At 62.1% G+C, this 20,752-nt stretch overlaps 1 protein-coding gene across 1 annotated transcript; it reads right to left on the reverse strand.

Annotated features, from left to right (window-relative positions):
- Window positions 1-424: 424 nt before the first annotated feature.
- Window positions 425-19,810, reverse strand: ALDOA (aldolase, fructose-bisphosphate A). Its single transcript, XM_075411956.1, is given in 10 exon segments — window positions 425-588; window positions 3,374-3,574; window positions 7,788-7,931; window positions 7,934-7,963; window positions 8,056-8,139; window positions 10,079-10,239; window positions 12,243-12,297; window positions 12,967-13,178; window positions 15,732-15,854; window positions 19,704-19,810. Coding segments are annotated over 9 exon segments (1,095 nt in total). The 5' UTR covers window positions 15,844-15,854; window positions 19,704-19,810; the 3' UTR covers window positions 425-492.
- Between the last annotated feature and the right edge of the window lie 942 nt (window positions 19,811-20,752).

Raw genomic sequence — 20,752 nt, forward strand, 5'->3', positions numbered from 1 at the left:
GGGCCCACAGCTGCCCCCCAAGTACTCCACGGGGCCTGCAGCTGCCCCACAGGGCCCCAAATGCCCCCCCACTGCCCCACGGGGCCCGCAGTTGCCCCACAGGGCCCCAATTACCCCCCCCCCCGCCCCACGGGGTCCTCAATTGCCCCACAGGGCCCCCGCCGCCCCCCAACCGCCCCCGGGGGTCCCCATTTGCCCCCGGGCCCCGCCGCCGCCCCCGCCCCGCACCCACCGGCCGCGATCGCTCCACCGCCGCCGCGCGTCACTTCCGGGCCCTCTCCCCCGCCCCCCCGCAGCCGGAAGCGGAAGCGCCGTCGGCCGGAAGTGACGTCCACGCTGCCCGGCGCGCGTTGCCCCGCCCCCCTCCCCTCTCCCTCCCCCTCCCCTCTCCCTCCCCCTCCCTTCGCCACGTGACGCCGGGGGCTGCTGAGGCCGCCGCCATCTTTATTGCGCGCGGAGAGGGCGGGGCGGGGGCGGGGCGGCGCGGTGACGTCAGTAGGCGTGGTTGGAGATGAAGAGGGACTCGCTGGCGGCGGCGCCCGCCGGGCCGCTGGGGGTGTACTTGCCCTGGCAGGCGAGCGAGTTGGCCTGGGGGGAGAGAGCGGCGGTGGGCGGGGCCCGGGGCGGAAGTGGGGGGGGCGGGAAACGGGGGGGGGGGAATGGGGGGAAACGGGAGGGAAAACGGCGGGAAAATGGGGGGGGAAATGGCGGGAAATGGGGGAAATGGCGGGAAAGTGGGGGGAACGGGGGGACCCGGGGACACGAAGGGGGAGGGGGGATGGGCGCTGGTGCCCCCCCCTCCGGGTGACCCACCAGGACCTCCTCGACGTTCTCCACCCGGGCCCTGTCCCCACGTCCCCACCCCCTCAAGATGTCCTCCAGCCCCCCCGATGGCCCCATGGGTGCCCACCTGGACGTTCTCCTCCTGGATCACCTGGGCCACGTCCCCTCCACCCCTGATGTCCCCAAGATGTCCCCGTGGGTGCCCACCTTGACGTTCTCCACGCCCCCTCCCCCCCGATGTCCCCACGATGTCCCCGAGGAGGCCGTGGGGGGACCTACCAGGGCCCTCTTGACGTTCTCCTCCTGGGTGGCCTTGGTGTTGTCCCCTCCGTGTCCCCACCACCCCCAAGATGTCCCCATGGGTGACCACCTTCATGTTCTCCACCCGGATCACCTTGGCCATGTCCCTACCCCCCCCAAGATGTCCCCATGGGTGACCACCTTCATGTTCTCCACCCGGATCACCTTGACCATGTCCCCACCACCCCCGAGATGTCCCCAGGGAGGTGACAGTGACCCACCAGACCCACCTTGGCGTTCTCCTCCTGGATCACCTTGGCCACGTCCCCACCACCCCCAATGTCCCCAAGACGTCCCCATGGGTGCCCACCTCAACGTTCTCCATGTCCCCACCACCCCCAATGTCCTTGAGGAAGTGATGGTGACCCACCAGGGCCCTCTTGACGTTCTCCACCTGGATCACCTGGGCCACGTCCCCAAGTTCTCCTCCACCCCCAATGTCCCCACGATGTCCCCATGGGTGCTCACCTTGACGTTCTCCACGCCCCCACCCCCCCGATGTCCCCGAGATGTCCCCGAGGAGGCTGGGGGGACCTACCAGGGCCCTCTTGACATTCTCCACCTGGATCCCCTGGGCCACGTCCCTCACCATGTCCCCACGTCCCCACCACCCCCAAGATGTCCTCCAGGTCCCAGATGTCCCCATGGGTAACCCACCAGACCCTGCTTGATGTTCTCCACCGGGATCAGCTTGGCCACATCCCTTCCATGTCCCCACCACCCCCAAGTTCTCCTCTGCCCCCGATGTCCCCAAGATGTCCCCATGGGTGCCCACCTTGACATTCTCCACCTGGTCCACGTCCCTCACCACATCCCCACCATCCCCAAAATGTCCTCCAACCCTCCAAGAGGTCTCCATGGGTGCCCACCTTGACGTTCTCCACCTGGGCCATATCCCCACCACCCCCAAGATGTCCCCCACCACCTGATGTCCCCAAGGGTGCCCTCCTTTATGTTCTCCCCTGGGATCACCTGGGCCACATTCCCACATCCCACGTTCTCCTCCACCCCCAACGTCCCCATGGGTGCCCACCTTGACGCTCTCCATGTCCCCACCCCCCCAATGTCCCCGAGGAGGCCAGGGGCCATACCAGGGCCCTCTTGATGTTCTCCACCCAGGCCACCTGGGCCACGTCCCCACATCCCCACCACCCCCAAGATGTCCTCCAACCCTGAGACGTCCCCATGGGTGCCCACCTGGACGTTCTCCACCTGGATCACCTTGGCCACGTCCCCACCACCCCCAATGTCCCCTAGACGTCCCCATGGGTGCCCACCTTGATGTTCTCCACCTGGGCCACATCCCCACATCCCCAACTTCTCCTCCGCTCCCGATGTCCCCTAGATGTCCCCATGGGTGCCCACCTTGATGTTCTCCACCTGGGCCACGTCCCCACATCCCCACCACCCCCAAGATGTCCTCCAACCCTGAGACGTCCCCATGGGTGCCCACCTGGACGTTCTCCACCTGGATCACCTTGGCCACGTCCCCACCACCCCCGATGTCCCCTAGACGTCCCCATGGGTGCCCACCTTGATGTTCTCCACCTGGGCCACATCCCCACATCCCAAACTTCTCCTCCGCTCCCGATGTCCCCTAGACGTCCCCATGGGTGCCCACCTTGATGTTCTCCACCTGGGCCACATCCCCAACTTCTCCTCCGCTCCCGATGTCCCCTAGATGTCCCCATGGGTGCCCACCTTGATGTTCTCCACCTGGGCCACATCCCCACATCCCCAACTTCTCCTCCGCTCCCGATGTCCCCTAGACGTCCCCATGGGTGCCCACCTTGATGTTCTCCACCTGGGCCACATCCCCACATCCCCAACTTCTCCTCCGCTCCCGATGTCCCCTAGACATCCCCATGGGTGCCCACCTTGATGTTCTCCACCTGGGCCACATCCCCAACTTCTCCTCCGCTCCCGATGTCCCCTAGACGTCCCCATGGGTGCCCACCTTGATGTTCTCCACCTGGGCCACATCCCCACATCCCCAACTTCTCCTCCGCTCCCGATGTCCCCTAGACGTCCCCATGGGTGCCCACCTTGATGTTCTCCACCCGGGCCATGTCCCCACCACCCCTAATGTCCCCCAGATGTCCCCAAGGAGGTGATGGTGACCTACCAGGGCGCTCTTGAAGTTCTCCTCCCGGATCACCTGGGCCACATCCCCACACCCCCACGTTCTCCTCCGCCCCCAATGTCCCCGAGACGTCCCCATGGGTGCCCACCTGGACGTTCTCCACGCCCCCCCCCCCCAGATGTCCCCGAGGAGGTGCTGGGGACCTACCAGGGCCCTCTTGACGTACTCCTCCTGGGCGGCCTTGGTGTTGTCCTTCTTGCCGGCCCAGGCCCGCAGCGCCGAGGCCTGCAGCGCCCGCCCGTAGGAGAAGGTCAGGGCCCAGGGCCGCGCCAGCGGGCAGCGGTTGATGGCGTTGAGGTTCAGCGAGGCCTCCTCCTCGCTCTGGCCACCCGACAGGAAGGTGATGCCTGGGGGCGGGGCCAGGGTCAGCGGGGGCGGGGCCACCGTGGGGACGTGGCCGTGGAGACGGGGACGTGACCATGGGGTGGGGGACACCATGGGGACGTGGTTATGGGGTGGGGGACGTGGCTATGAAGATGGGATCACCATGGGGACGTGGTTATGGAGATGGAGACACCATGGGGACGTGGTCATGGAGATGGGAACACCATGGGGAGGTAGTTATGGGGCTGGGGACATAGTTATGGGGCTGGGGACACCATGGGGACGTGGCCATGGGGAGGGGGACACCATGGGGACATGGTTATGGGGCGGGGCACGTGGCTATGAAGATGGGATCACCATGGGGACGTGGTTATGGGGATGGGGACACCATGGGGAGGTAGTTATGGGGCTGAGGACACCATGGGGACGTGGTTATGGGGCTGAGGACACCATGGGGACGTGGCCATGGAGATGAGGACGTAGTTATGGGGCTGGGGACACCATGGGGACGTGACCATGGGGTGGGGGACACTATGGGGACGTGGTTATGGGGCAGGGGACACCATGGGGACGTGACCATGGGGCAGGGAACACCATGGGGACGTGGCCATGGGGAGGGGGACACCATGGAGACACCATGGGGACGTGGTTATGGGCTGGGGGACGTGGCTATGAAGTTGGGATCACCATGGGGACGTGGTTATGGAGATGGAGACACCATGGGGACGTGGTTATGGAGATGGGGACACCATGGGGACGTGGTTATGGAGATGGGAACACCATGGAGAGGTAGTTATGGGGCTGGGGACATAGTTATGGGGCTGGGGACACCATGGGGACGTGACCATGGGGCAGGGAACACCGTGGGGACGTGGCCGTGGAGACGGGGACGTGACCATGGGGTGGGGGACACCATGGGGACGTGGTTATGGGGTGGGGGACGTGGCTATGAAGATGGGATCACCATGGGGACGTGGTTATGGAGATGGAGACACCATGGGGACGTGGTTATGGAGATGGGAACACCATGGGGAGGTAGTTATGGGGCTGGGGACATAGTTATGGGGCTGGGGACACCATGGGGACGTGGCCATGGGGAGGGGGACACCATGGGGACGTGGTTATGGGGCGGGGCACGTGGCTATGAAGATGGGATCACCATGGGGACGTGGTTATGGGGATGGGGACACCATGGGGAGGTAGTTATGGGGCTGAGGACACCATGGGGACGTGGTTATGGGGCTGAGGACACCATGGGGACGTGACCATGGGGTGGGGGACACTATGGGGACGTGGTTATGGGGCAGGGGACACCATGGGGACGTGACCATGGGGCAGGGAACACCATGGGGACGTGGCCATGGGGAGGGGGACACCATGGAGACGTGGCCATGGGGAGGGGGACACCATGGAGACACCATGGGGACGTGGTTATGGGGTGGGGGACGTGGCTATGAAGTTGGGATCACCATGGGGACGTGGTTATGGAGATGGAGACACCATGGGGACGTGGTTATGGAGATGGGGACACCATGGGGACGTGGTTATGGGGCTGGGGACACCATGGGGACGTGGCCATGGAAATGAGGACGTAGTTATGGGGCTGGGGACACCATGGGGACGTGACCATGGGGCGGGGAACACCATGGGGACGTGGCCATGGGGAGGGGGACATGACCATGGGGTGGGGGACACCATGGGGACGTGGTTATGGGGCAGGGGACACCATGGGGACGTGGCCATGGGGTGGGGGACACCATGGGGATGTGGCCATGGGGCGGGGGACGTGGCCATGAAGATGGGATCACCATGGGGACGTGGTTATGGAGATGGGGACACCATGGGGAGGTAGTTATGGGGATGGGATGTGGTTATGGGGCTGAGGACACCATGGGGACATGGCCATGGAGATGGGGACCTGGCCACGGGGTTGGGGACACCATGGGGAAGTGGTTATGGGGCAGGGGACACCATGGGGACATGGTTATGGGGATGGAGACACCATGGGGATGTAATCATGGACATGGGGACGTAGTTATGGGGCTCGGGATACCATGGGGACGTGGTTATGGGGCTGGAGACACCATGGGGATGTGGCCATGGAACACCATGGGGACGTGGTTATGGGGCGGGGGACATGGCTATGGGGAGGGAGACACCATGGAGATGTGGCCATGGGATTGGGGACACCATGGGGACGTAGTTATGGGACTGGGGACACCATGGGGATGTGGTTATGGGGCTGGGGCCATGGCCATGGAGATGGGGAGACCATGGGGAGGTAGTTATGGGGCTGGGGACATGGGCATGGAGATGGGGACACCATGAGGAAGTACTTATGGGGCTTACATGCCTAAGGACACGGGACCACCACAGGGACATAGCTATGGAGATGGGGCCACCATGAGAACATGGCCATGAGCCTGAGACCACCATGGGACGAAGCTATGGCCACGGGGCCACCAGGAGAACATGGCCATGGGGATGTGGCCACCAGGAGAACATGGCCATGGGGCTGAGGCCACCATGGGATGTAGCTATGGCCATGGGACCACCTTGGGGACGTAGCTATGGCCACAGGGCCACCATGAGAACTTGGCCATGGACACGGGGCCACCACAGGGACGTAGCTATGGCCACAGGGCCACCAGGAGAACATGGCCATGGGGCTGAGGCCACCATGGGATGTAGCTATGGCCATGGGACCACCTTGGGGACGTAGCTATGGCCACGGGGCCACCATGAGAACTTGGCCATGGACACGGGGCCACCACAGGGATGTAGCTATGGAGATGTGGCCACCAGGAGAACATGGCCATGGGGCTGAGGCCACCATGGGACGAAGCTATGGCCATGGGACCACCTTGGGGACGTAGCTATGGCCACGGGGCCACCATGAGAACTTGGCCATGGACACGGGGCCACCACAGGGACGTAGCTATGGAGATGGGGCCACCAGGAGAACATGGCCATGGGGATGTGGCCACCAGGAGAACATGGTCATGGGGCTGAGGCCACCATGGGATGTAGCTATGGCCATGGGACCACCTTGGGGACGTAGCTATGGCCACGGGGCCACCATGAGAACTTGGCCATGGACACGGGGCCACCACAGGGATGTAGCTATGGAGATGTGGCCACCAGGAGAACATGGCCATGGGACTGAGGCCACCATGGGACGAAGCTATGGCCATGGGACCACCTTGGGGACGTAGCTATGGCCACGGGACCACCATGAGAACTTGGCCATGGACACGGGGCCACCACAGGGACGTAGCTATGGCCACAGGGCCACCAGGAGAACATGGCCATGGGGATGTGGCCACCAGGAGAACATGGCCATGGGGCTGAGGCCACCATGGGATGTAGCTATGGCCATGGGACCACCTTGGGGACGTAGCTATGGCCACAGGGCCACCATGAGAACTTGGCCATGGACACAGGGCCACCACAGGGACGTAGCTATGGCCACAGGGCCACCAGGAGAACATGGCCATGGGGCTGAGGCCACCATGGGATGTAGCTATGGCCATGGGACCACCTTGGGGACGTAGCTATGGCCACGGGGCCACCATGAGAACTTGGCCATGGACACGGGGCCACCACAGGGATGTAGCTATGGAGATGGGGCCACCACGAGAACATGGCCATGGGGCTGAGGCCACCATGGGACGAAGCTATGGCCATGGGACCACCTTGGGGACGTAGCTATGGCCACAGGGCCACCATGAGAACTTGGCCATGGACACGGGGCCACCACAGGGACGTAGCTATGGCCACAGGGCCACCAGGAGAACATGGCCATGGGGATGTAGCCACCAGGAGAACATGGCCATGGGGCTGAGGGCACCATGGGACGTAGCTATGGCCTTGGGACCACCTTGGGGACGTAGCTATGGCCACGGGGCCACCATGAGAACTTGGCCATGGACACGGGGCCACCACAGGGACGTAGCTATGGAGATGGGGCCACCACGAGAACATGGCCATGGGGCTGAGGCCACCATGGGACGAAGCTATGGCCATGGGACCACCTTGGGGACGTAGCTATGGCCACGGGGCCACCATGAGAACTTGGCCATGGACACGGGGCCACCACAGGGATGTAGCTATGGCCACAGGGCCACCAGGAGAACATGGCCATGGGGATGTGGCCACCAGGAGAACATGGCCATGGGGCTGAGGCCACCATGGGACGTAGCTATGGCCACGGGGACACCTTGGGGACCACTGACCGGGGGACGGCGGGGGGGACGGTGCGGCGCAGGGCAGTGACGGTGGCCATGGCGATCTCCTCGGGGCTGTACTTCTTGGGGCAGGCGTGGCCGGGGGTCACCATGTTGGGCTTCAGCAAGGTCCCCTCCAGGTAGACGTGGTGGTCGCGTTCAGCGCCTTGTAGACGGCCGCCAGCACCTGGGGACACGGGGACAGGGCGGTGGGGACGCGGACATGGCCGGGGGGGACCTTGGGGACGTCACCGAGGGGACCGTGGGGATGGCACCGACCTTCTCGGTCACGTACTGGCAGTGCTTCAGGTCGTGGTCACCATCCGGGAGGATCTCGGGCTCCACGATGGGGACGATGCCATTCTGCAGGGACACCCCGGGGGGGGACGTCAGGGTGGGGAGGTGGCCCTGGGGTCACCAGACCGCGGCGAGGTGCCACCAGCCCATCCCACGTCCCACCAGACCACGGCGAGGTGCCACCAGCCTATCCTTGTGTCCCACCAGACCATGGCGAGGTGCCACCAGCCCATCTCCAGGTGCCACCTCCAGCTTGGAGGCCACCAAGCACCATAGGGTGCCCCAAGGTGACATGGAGGTGCCACCAGACCATGGTGAGGTGCCACCAGCCCACGGCGAGGTGCCACCAGCCCATCTCCAGGTGCCACCTCCAGCTTGGAGGCCACCAAGCACCATAGGATGGCCCAAGGGGACATGGAGATGGGGGTGGGGACAGAGTGAGGTGACCCAAGGGCATGGAGGTGTCACCAGACCATGTCTGGGTGCCACCCTCGTGGTGTCACCCACAGCTTGGAGGCCACCAAACCATTGCAGGACACCCAGAGGTGACACGGGGATGGGATGGGGACACAGAGAGATGACCCAAGGGCATGGAGGGTGCCACCAGCCCACGGGCAAGGTGCCACCAGCCCATCTCCAGGTGCCACCTCGTGGTGTCACCTGCAGCTTGGAGGCCACCACCCATTGTAGGGTGCCCCGAGGTGACACAGAGATGAGGTAGGGACACAGTGAGGTGACCCAAGGCCATGGAGGTGGCCACCAACCCATCCCTACGTCCCACCAGACCACATCTAGGTGCCACCTCGTGGTGTCACCCTAGAGCTTGGAGGCCACCACCCATTGTAGGGTGCCCTGAGGTGACACGGGGATGACGAGGGGACACAAAGAGGTCACCCAAGGACATGAAGATGCCACCACACCACATCCAGGTGCCACCAGATCATCTCCAGTTGCCACCTCGTGGTGTCACCCTAGAGCTTGGAGGCCACCAACCACTGTAGGGTGCCCCAAGGTGACACGGGGATGACGTGGGGACACAGTGAGGTTACCAAAGGCCATGGAGGTGCCACCAACCCATCCCTATGTCCAACCAGACCACGTCTAGGTGCCACCTTCTGGTGTCACCCTAGAGCTTGAAGGCCACCAACCACTGTAGGGTGCCCTGAGGTGACACGGGGATGACGTGGGGACACAAAGAGGTCACCCAAGGACATGAAGATGCCACCACACCACGTCCAGGTGCCACCAAACCATCTCCAGTTGCCACCTTCGTGGTGTCACCCAGAGCTTGGAGGCCACCAACCACTGTAGGGTGCCCTGAGGTGACACGGGGATGACGTGGGGACACAGTGAGGTTACCAAAGGCCATGGAGGTGCCACCAACCCATCCCTATGTCCAACCAGACCACGTCTAGGTGCCACCTCGTGGTGTCACCCTAGAGCTTGAAAGCCACCAACCACTGTAGGGTGCCCTGAGGTGACACGGGGATGACGTGGGGACACAAAGAGGTCACCCAAGGACATGAAGATGCCACCACACCACATCCAGGTGCCACCAGATCATCTCCAGTTGCCACCTCGTGGTGTTACCACAGAGCTTGGAGGCTACCAACCACTGTAGGGTGCCCCAAGGTGACACGGGGATGACGAGGGGACACAAAGAGGTCACCCAAGGACATGAAGATGCCACCACACCACGTCTAGGTGCCACCAAACCATCTCCAGTTGCCACCTTGTGGTGTCACCCTAGAGCTTGGAGGCCACCAACCACTGTAGGGTGCCCCAAGGTGACACGGGGATGACGTGGGGACACAAAGAGGTCACCAAAGGCCATGGAGGTGCCACCAACCCATCCCTACGTCCCACCAGACCACGTCTAGGTGCCACCAGCCCATCCCTACGTCCCACCACACTGTGTCTAGGTGCCACCTCACGGTGTCACCCTAGAGCTTGGAGGCCCCCGCCCCACCGCCGGGACGGTGACAGGGGGAGGGGGACAGGGGACCTGCTGGCAGATGCTGGCGTAGCGGGCGAGGACGTTGGCGTTCTCCATGACGGCCAGGCGGGTGGGCGTGTGCGCCGAGATCTTCAGGACGCAGCGCCACTTGGCGAAGTCGGCCCCGTCCTTCTTGTACTGGGCGCAGCGCTCCATCAGGCCGTCCAGCCCTGGGGACACCGCCACCGCGTTGGGGACGGGGACGGTGGGAGGGGTGGGGACAGCGTGGTGGCATCAGGGGTGGGGACGCCAATAGGGTTTGGAGATGGCATCAGGGATGGGGACATCGGTGGGGCGTAGGCACACCAGGAGGGATGGGGACACCATGGTGGCATCAGGGTTGGGGACGCCAATACGGTTTGGAGATGGCATCAGGGATGGGGACATCGGTGGGGCGTAGGGACATCAGGAGGGATGGGGACACCATGGTGGCATCACGGGTGGGGACACCAATAGGGTTTGGAGATGGCATCAGGGATGGGGACACCACGGTGGCTTCAGGGATGGGGACATCGGTGGGGCGTAGGGACATCAGGAGGGATGGGGACACCATGGTGGCATCAGGGGTGGGGACACCAATAGGGTTTGGAGATGGCATCAGGGATGGGGACATCGGTGGGGCGTAGGGACATCAGGAGGGATGGGGACACCATGGTGGCATCAGGGGTGGGGACATCAGCGAGGTGTGGGGGTGATGGGAGGGATGGGGACACCACGGTGGCTTCAGGGATGGGGACATTGGTGGGGCGTAGGGACATCAGGAGGGATGGGGACACCATGGTGGCATCAGGGGTGGGGACACCAATAGGGTTTGGAGATGGCATCAGGGATGGGGACACCATGGTGGCTTCAGGAATGGGGACATCGGTGGGGCGTAGGGACATCAGGAGGGATGGGGACACCATGGTGGCATCAGGGGTGGGGACATCAGTGCGGTGTGGGGGTGACGGGAGGGATGGGGACACCATGGTGGCATCAGGGGTGGGGACACCAATAGGGTTTGGAGATGGCATCAGGGATGGGGACACCACGGTGGCTTCAGGGATGAGGACATCGGTGGGGCGTAGGGACATCAGGAGGGATGGGGACACCATGGTGGCATCACGGGTGGGGACGCCAATACGGTTTGGAGATGGCATCAGGGATGGGGACACCACGGTGGCTTCAGGGATGAGGACATCGGTGGGGCGTAGGGACATCAGGAGGGATGGGGACACCATGGTGGCATCAGGGGTGGGGACGCCAATAGGGTTTGGAGATGGCATCAGGGATGGGGACATCGGTGGGGCGTAGGGACATCAGGAGGGGTGGGGACACCATGGTGGCATCACGGGTGGGGACACCAATAGGGTTTGGAGATGGCATCAGGGATGGGGACACCACGGTGGCTTCAGGGATGGGGACATCGGTGGGGCGTAGGGACATCAGGAGGGATGGGGACACCATGGTGGCATCAGGGGTGGGGACATCAGTGAGGTGTGGGGGTGACGGGAGGGATGGGGACACCATGGTGGGTGACGGGAGGGATGGGGACACCATGGTGGCATCACGGGTGGGGACACCAATAGGGTTTGGAGATGGCATCAGGGTGGGGATGCTGTGGTGGCATCAGGGATGGGGACATTGGTGGAGTGCGGGGAGATCAGGAGGGATGGGGACACCACAGTGGCATCAGGGACGGGGACAGTGATGGCGTTGGAGATGGCATCAGGGATGGGGACATCGGTGGGGTGTGGGGACAAGGGAAGGGTTGGGGACACCGTGGTGGCATCAGGGGTGGGGACACCAATAGGGTTTGGAGATGGCATCAGGGTGGGGACATTGGTGGAGTGTGGGGACATCAGGAGGGATGGAGACATGGTGGTGGTATCAGGGATGGGGACACCAGTGAGGTGTGGGGGTGACAGGACAGATAGGGACACCGTGGTGGCATCAGGGATGGGGACATCAGTGGGGTGTGGGGACAAGGGAAGGGTTGGGGACACCGTGGTGGCATCAGGGATGGGGACAGCGATGGGGACGGAGATGGCATCAGGGCTGAGGACACCGTGGTGGCATCAGGGATGGGGTGAGTGATGGGGTTGGAGATGGCATCAGGGCTGGGGACACGATGGTGGCATCTGGGACGGGGACAGCGAGGTGGCCTCGGGGCAGGGTGGTGGCTGTCACTCACCCTGGGTGGTGGTCTCGCCGTTGGTGCCAGCCAGGGGCACGACGCCCTTGTCCACCTGGGGGACGGGGACAAGGTCACCGGGGGTCACCGGGCCGCTGCCCACGTCCCTCCAACCACCCCGACGTCCCCAAGGCCACCCAGGGCCCCACGGCATCCCCAAGGTCCCCGATGTCCCCAGGATGTCCCCAAGGTCTCCCCACCTCAACGCCAACAAGGGTGCTGGTGAAGGCCCCTGTGATGTGGTGAACTGGCCCAAGGAGCTCCCAACGTCCCCAAGGTCCCCAAGCCCCCATGATGTCCCCAAGACCTCCATGATGTCCGCAAGACCCCCAATGTCCTCATGATGTCCCCATGACGTCCCCAAGCCCCCACGATGTCCCCAAGGTCTCCCCACCTCAACACCAACGAGGGCGCTGGTGAAGCCCCCTTTGATGTGGTTGACCTTGCCCAAGGAGCACCCAACGTCCCCAATGTCCCCACTGTGTCCCCAAAAGCCCCTCATGTCCCCCATGATGTCCCCAAGCCCCCACCATGACCCCAAGACCTCCTGATATCCCCAAGCTCCCATGACGTCCCTAATGTCCCCACCTCAACGCCAACGAGGGCATCCAGTGAAGCCCCCTTTGATGTGGTTGACCTTGCCCAAGGAGCACCCAACGCCCCCAAGGTCCCCGAGCCCCCCGCGCCGTCCCCCAGCCCCCCGCGCCGTCCCCGCGCTGCCCACCTTGATCCCCACGAGGGCGCCCTTGCCGCGGATGACCTGGGGGAAGGGGCGCCCGTCGTCGGTCTTCTGGTAGAGGGTCTCGTGGAAGAGGATGACCCCACCGATGCAGGGGTCCACCCGGCTGTCGGCCGTGAAGAGCAGCTGCCGGTACCAGCGCCGGTTCTCCTCCGTGTTCTCCGCCCCCACCGAGCTCAGGCGCTTGGCGATGCTGCCTGCGGCCGCCCCAGTACGAACCAGTCACTCCCAGTTCGGACCAGTATAGCCCGCTGCCCTCCTGGTGCTGACCCAAGTGGCTCCCAGTGCTGCTCCAGGAGCTCTCAGGAACCCCCTGGGGCCACCTCGATGTTCTCAGATGCTTTGAGACATTCCCAGCCACCAGCCCAGTATAAACCAGTCCAGCCCAGTATAAACCAGTTCACCCCAGTATAGCCCGCTGCCCTCCTGGTGCTGACCCAAGGGGTCCCAGGAGCTCCCAGTGCTGCTCCAGGAGCTCTCAGGAACCTCCTGGGGCCACCTCAAAGTTCTCAGATGCTTTGAGACATTCCCAGCCACCAGCCCAGTATAAACCAGTTCACCCCAGTATAAACCAGTTCACCCCAGTATAGCCCGCTGCCGTCCTGGTGCTGACCCAGGGGGGTCCCAGGAGCTCCCAGTGCTGCTCCAGGAGCTCTCAGGAACCTCCTGGGGCCACCTCAAAGTTCTCAGATGCTTTGAGACATTCCCAGCCACCAGCCCAGTATAAACCAGTTCACCCCAGTATAAACCAGTCCAGCCCAGTATAGCCCGCTGCCGTCCTGGTGTTGCCCAAGGGGTCCCAGTGGCTCCCAGTGCTGCTCCAGGAGCTCTCAGGAACCGCCTGGGGCCACCTCAAAGTTCTCAAATGCTTTGTGACACTCACAGCCACCACATCCCGGTATAAACCAGTTCACCCCAGTATAAACCAGTACACCCCAGTATAGCCGCTGCCATCCTGGTGCTGACCCAAGGGGTCCCAGGAGCTCCTAGTGCTGCTCCAGGAGTTCTCAGGAACCGCCTGGGGCCACCTCGATGTTCTCAGATGCTTTGAGACATTCCCAGCCACCAGCCCAGTATAAACCAGTTCACCCCAGTATAAACCAGTTCACCGCAGTATAGCCCGCTGCCCTCCTGGTGCTGACCCAAGGGGTCCCAGGAGCTCCCAGTGCTGCTCCAGGAGCTCTCAGGAACCCCCTGGGGCCACCTCAAAGTTCTCAAATGCTTTGTGACACTCACAGCCACCATCCCGGTATAAACCAGTTCACCCCAGTATAAACCAGTACACCCCAGTATAGCCCGCTGCCCTCCTGGTGCTGACCCAAGGGGTCCCAGGAGCTCCTAGTGCTGCTCCAGGAGTTCTCAGGAACCGCCTGGGGCCACCTCGATGTTCTCAGATGCTTTGAGACATTCCCAGCCACCAGCCCAGTATAAACCAGTTCACCCCAGTATAAACCAGTTCACCGCAGTATAGCCCGCTGCCCTCCTGGTGCTGACCCAAGGGGTCCCAGGAGCTCCCAGTGCTGCTCCAGGAGCTCTCAGGAACCCCCTGGGGCCACCTCAAAGTTCTCAAATGCTTTGTGACACTCACAGCCACCATCCCAGTATAAACCAGTTCACCCCAGTATAGCCCACTGCCCTCCTGGTGTTGCCCAAGGGGTCCCAGTTGCTCCCAGTGCTGCTCCAGGAGCTCTCAGGAACCGCCTGGGGCCACCTCGAAGTTCTCAGATGCCTTGTGATGCTCCCAGCCACCATCCCAGTACAAACCAGTCACTCCCAGTTTATCCCAGTATAGCCCAGTAACTCCCTCTGCCCTCCTGGTGCTGCCCCAGTGCCTCCCAGCAGCTCCCAGTGCAGCCCCAGTAGCTCTCAGGACCCCCCCGGTGACCCCACGAGGTTCTAAGGTGCTTTGCTATGCTCCAGGCCCTCATCCCAGTACAAACCAGTTCAGCCCAGTAACCCTCACTGGTCTCCCTGTGCTGCCCAGTGCCTCCCAGTGCGCCCCAATCCCTTGCCAGTGCCCTCCCAGTACACTCTCATCCCCTTCCAGTAGTTCCCAGTGCCGCCCAGTATGCCCCAATGCCCTCCCAGTGCCCCCCAGTGATCTCCCAGTCCCTCCCAGTACAGTCCCAGTCCCCCCCAGTACTTCCTAATCCCCCCCAGCAGTTCCCAGTGCCTCCCAGTGCTCTCCCAGTACACTCCCAACACCCTCCCAGTCCCTCATGGTGTGTCCCAGTCCCCTCCCAGTGCCTCCCAGTACCCTCCCAGTACTTCCTCACCCCCTTCCAGCAGTTCCCAGTGCCTCCCAGTGAGTCCCAGTCCCCTCCCAGTACTCCCCCAGTGCTGCTCAGTGCCCCTCCAGTGCTTCCTCATCCCCTCCCAGCAGTTCCCAGTGCCTCCCAGTGCGCCTCAATCCCCTCCCAGTCCCTCCCAGTACTGCCCCAGTGCCCTCCCAGTACCTCCTCATCCCCTTCCAGTAATTCCAGTGCCTCCTGGTGAGTCCCAATCCCCTCCCAGTGCCTCCCAGTACACTCCCAGTGCTTCCTCATCCCCTCCCAGCAGCTCCCAGTGCCTCCCCGTGTGCCCCAATCCCCTCACAGTGACTCCCAGTACTGCCCCAGTGCCCTCCCAGTACTTCCTCATCTCCTCCCAGTAGTTCCCAGTGCCTCCAGTGTGCCCCAACCCCCTCCCAGCACCCCCCCCGTGATCTCCCGGTCCCTCCCAGCGCCTCCCAGTTCCCCCCAGTGCCCCACCAGTGGACTCATCGGCGGCCAGGATGCCCTTCCCGGGGGCGACGATGCGCTGGGCGATGGTCGCCAGCTCCTGCTTCTGCTCCGGGCTCAGCGCTGGCACCGGCGGCGACATCGCGGCGGCGGCTGCGATGACATCAGCAGCGACAACCCGTGACGTCAGCAGCAAGGGACAGCCCTCCCCTCCCCCGCCGACGTGACCGGCCCGCCCGACCCCATGGCTGCCCCGGGCGGGGGAGGGGCGGGGGGGGACCCGGGACACCCCAAGGGCGTTTCAAGGGCGCGACGGGGCACCCGCGCGGCCCCCCAGAGCCGCGCTTTGCTCCCCAAAACTGGGACTTTTCACCCCAAAATGGGCATTTTCTACCAAACAAACAGCATTTTCCACCCCAAAATGGGCTTTTTTCACTCAAAAACGGTACTTTTCACCCCAAAATGGGCATTTTCTACCCCAAAATGGGCATTTTTCACCAAAAAACTAGCATTTCCTACCCCAAAATGGGCATTTTCTACCAAACAAACAGCATTTTCCACCCCAGAATGGGCTTTTTTCACTCAAAAAAGGCACTTTTCACCCCAAAATGGGCATTTTCTACCCCGAATGGGCATTTTTCACCAAAAAACTAATATTTCCTACCCAAAATGGGCATTTTCTACCAAACAAACAGCATTTTCCACCCCAAAATGGGCATTTTCTACCCCAAAATGGGCATTTTTCACCAAAGAACCAGCATTTTCTACCCCAAAATAGGCATTTCTTACCCCAAAAGCTCCCTCCAGGCACCTCAATCTGGCTTTTTAGCCCCAAATCTGCAATTTTCACCCCAAAATTTGCCCCTTTCACTCCAAAAATCTGCCTCCAGACGTCTAAATCTGCTTATTTACCCCAAAATCTGCATTTTTCACCCCAAAATTTGCCCCCTTTCACCCCAAAAATCTGCCTTCAGACATCTAAATCTGCCTTTTTTTACCCCAAAATCTGCATTTTTCACTCCAAAAAGTCTCCCTTCAGGCACCCAATTCTCGCTTTTTAGCTCCAAATCTGCTCCTTTTCACCCCAAAAATCTGCCTCCAGGCATCTAAATCTGCCTTTTTACCCCAAAATCAGCACTTTTCACCCCAAAATGGGCATTTTCCACCCCAAAACGGGCATTTTCCACCAAAAAACTGCACTTTCCAACCCGAAGTGAGTATTTTTCACCCCAAAACGAGTATTTTCTACCCCAAAAGCTCCCTCCAGGCACCCAAATCTGGAGTTTTAACCCCAGATCCGGCCCTTTCACCCCCAAATCTGCCCCCTTCACCCCCAAATCTGCCTTTTTGAGCCCCAAAATGTGCATTTTTGGGCCCCAAAATGGGCACTTTCCACCCCAAAAGGCTCCCTCCAGGCACCTAAATCTGGGGTTTTAGCCCCAAATCCGCCCCCTTCACCCCAAAATCTGCCTCCAGGCATCTAAATCTGCCTTTTTTACCCCCAAATCCTCATTTTTCACCCCAAAAAGTCTCCCTTCAGGCACCTAATTCTCACTTTTTAGCCCCAAATCTGCCCTTTCCCACCCCAAAATGTGCACTTTTCACCACCCCAAAAGGCTCCCTCCAGGCACCTAAATGTGGCTTTTTAGCCCCAAATCTGCCTTTTTCACCCCAAAATCTGCCCCCAGGAACCAAAATCTGCCTTTTTAAGTGCCACATCTGCACCCTACAACCCAAAGTGTGCATTTTTGCCCCAAAATGGGCACTTTCCACCCCAAAATGGGCCCTTTTATCCCAAAATGGTCATTTTTCACAAACAACCTAGTATTTTCTATGCCAAAATGGGCATTTTTTGCCCCAAAAGGCTCCCTCCAGGCACCTAAATCTGCCTTTTTAGCCCCAAATCTGCACTTTTCACCCCAAAATCCGCCTCCAGGCATCTACTAAATCTGACTTTTTACGCCAAAATGGCATTTTTCACCCCAAAATCTGCACTTTTCACCCCAAAATTTCCTTCCAGGCACCAAAATCTGCCCTTTTCACCCCAAAATTCCCCTTTTCCACTCCAAATTTGCCACTTTACACCCCAAAATTTCTCTTAACACCCAAAATCTGCCCCGTTCGCCCCAAAATCTGCCCCAAGATCCCCAAATTTGCTCCCCTCACTCCCAAATCTCATTCCAGACCCCAAAATCTGCGCCCTTCTCCCTCAAAACCACTCCCACCCCCAAAATCTGCTTTTTTCACCCCAAAATCTGCCCCACACCCCAAATCTGCCTTTTACCTCAGAATTCCCCCCAAACACCCAAATCCGCCCCTTTTCACCCCAAAGTCTGCCCCTTTTACCTCTGAATTCCCACACACCCCCAAAATCTCCCCCTTTCACCCCAAAATCCAATCCCTCACCCCAAAATCTGCCCTTTTACCTCAGAATTCCCCCCACACCCCAAAAATCCGCCCTTTTCACCCCAAAATCTGACCCTTGTACCTCAGAACTTCCTCCCCACACACCAAAATCTCCCCTTTCACCCTAAAATCTGACACTTTCACCCCAAAATCTGACACTTTCACCTCAGAATTCCCCCAACCCCCAAATCTGCCTCCTTTACCCCAAAATCTGTCACTTTTACCTCAGAATTTCCCCCCAGCCCCCCCAAAACCACCCTTTTCACCCCAAACCTGTCCCCACACCCCAAAATCCGCCCCTTTTCACCCCAAAATCTGACCTTTTACCTTAGAATTCCTCCCCAAACCCCAAAATCTGCCCTTTTCACCCCAAAATCGGCCCCTTTTACCTCAGAATTTCCCTCCACCCCCCCCAAACCTGCCCTTTGCACCCCAAAATCCAACCCCACACCCCCAAATCCGTCCCTTTCACCCCAAAATCTGCCCCTTTTACCTCAGAATTCCCCCAACCCCCCAAATCTGCCCCTTTTACCTCAAACCCCGCCCTATTCACCCCAAAATCTGCCCTTTTTACCTCAGAATTTCCCCCCAGTCCCCCAAAACTGCCCCTTTCATCCCAAAATCCCACCCCACACCCCAAAATCCACCCTTTTCACCCCAAAATCTCCTTTTTACCTCAGAATTTCCCTCCAGTCCCCAAAATCTGATCTTTTCACCCAAAAATCCAACCCCACAACCCAAAATCTGCCCCTTTCACCACAAAATCTGCCTTTTTCACCCCCAAATCTGCCCTTTTTACCTCAGAATTTCCCCCTACTTCCCCCAAGCCCGCCCTTTGCACCCCAAAATCCAACCCCACACCCCAAAATCCACTCTTTTCACCCCAAAATCCGCCCCCGCTCCCCCAAATCTCCCCCTTCCCCCCCCAAATCTCTGCTTTTTTACCTCAAAACCCGCCTTTTTTTACTTCATAACCCGCCTCTGTCCCCAAACCCGCCCCTTTTCACCCCAAAATCTGCCGCCCCCCCCCCCCCGCTCCACCTGGTCGGGCGGGGCGGGGGCGGGGCCGTCTCGGCCGGCCCCGCCCCCTCCCCCGCCTTAAAGGGGCGACGCCTTCCTTAAAGGGGCGATGTCTCGCTGAGTCACTGTGGGGCCCACCGACAATTTTGGGGTGCCCCGGGGAGGGGGGTTTGAAGGATCTTGGGGTGCTGGGGGGGGTGAAAAGCCGCTTTGGGGGGGGTTTAGGGTGCAGGGATGGGGTCCAGGAGGGGTGTTGGGGTACACGAGGGGACACTGGGGGGCAAAGGAGGGGGGGTTGGGGTGCCCGGGGGTTTTAGGGTGAGGGGGGGGGGTCGGGGGGATATTGGGGTGGGGGGGGGGGCGTCGGGGTGCCCGGGGAGGGGTTTGGGGTGCCCGGGGGAGGGTCCTCGAGTGATTTCAGGGGGTGTCCCAGGGGGGTTTTGGGGTGCGGGGGGGGAGAATTGAGCCCCGGGGAGGGGGAATTTTGGGGGTGCGGGGGGGGGGGGTGGGGTGCAGGTGGGTCCCCCCCGCGGGGGTGGGGGAGGGGGTTGGGGGTGCGGGGGGGGGTCCCCTCACCTTTGGGTGTCCAAGGGCGGCGCTGGGGGCTCCGGGGGCTCTCCCTTATATAGGGGCTCCCCGGGAGGGGGAGGGGGGGGGGCCCCCCTTTCCTGACCTTCTCGGGTGACCTCTGCCCTTTCGGCCGCCAAAAATAACCACAACCCCCCCCCCCCCCGCCCCTCCCCCACCCCCGGCCCGCCGCGCGGGGGGAGGGGAACGGCCCCCTCCCCCTCTCCCTCTCCCCCCTCCCCCTCCCCCTTCCCTCCACCCCTTTCTGGGAAGCCCCTCCCCCGCTTTTCGGCGACCTCCCCCCCCACAATTCCCCCACCCCTTTGCCCCTCCCCCTCCTTGCCCCTCCCCCATCGCACCCCCCCCCTTCTGCCCCCTCCCCCCCCCGTTTTGGGAGGGTTTGGGGGGTCTGTGGCCCCGCCCCCGTCGCCATAGGAACGCGGGGGGGCGGGGCTGGGGGGTTGCCATGGCGACAGCGCCCCCACTCGGAGCTCGTGGGGAGGTGCGGGGGCGTGGCTTAGCGAGGGGCGAGGAATTGGCCACGCCCACGCGGAGGGCGGGGCGGACCTTGGAGCGGGGGGTTGCCGCAGGGGGCAGGGCTTGGTAACAGCTCAATCTGCTTTGCTTATTAAACGCTTATGAATATTCACGACTGCCGCGGTGCATAGCTAATGAGCCGTATGCTAATGAGCGCTGAGGGGGCCACGGCGTTCGTGTGGCGGCGGCCCCGCCCCGCGCATGCGCGGAGCCCGCGGCCACGCGCCCCCCCCCCCCCGGCAGCCGGTCGCCATGGCAACCCCCGCCGCGGCTTCCTATTGGCCCGCAGCGGGCGCCCGACCCTCGCCCGCCTCGGCCAATCGCAGCCCGCGCTGCGCCCGGCAACGCGCCCCGCTCCACCCGTTGCCGCTGGCCAATCAGAAGGCGCGGCCGTGCACCTGCGCGGTGCCGCCCCCGTTGCCGTGGCGACGCGGCGGCCCCGCGCATGCGCACACGCATGCAAATGAGCGTGGGGGGCGGGGCAGGATCAGAACCCCGGAGCCCCGCCTCCACTTACCGCG

Source organism: Opisthocomus hoazin, unplaced genomic scaffold (assembly GCF_030867145.1).
Source record: "Opisthocomus hoazin isolate bOpiHoa1 unplaced genomic scaffold, bOpiHoa1.hap1 HAP1_SCAFFOLD_209, whole genome shotgun sequence".
Classification (NCBI taxonomy): Eukaryota; Metazoa; Chordata; class Aves; order Opisthocomiformes; family Opisthocomidae; genus Opisthocomus; species Opisthocomus hoazin.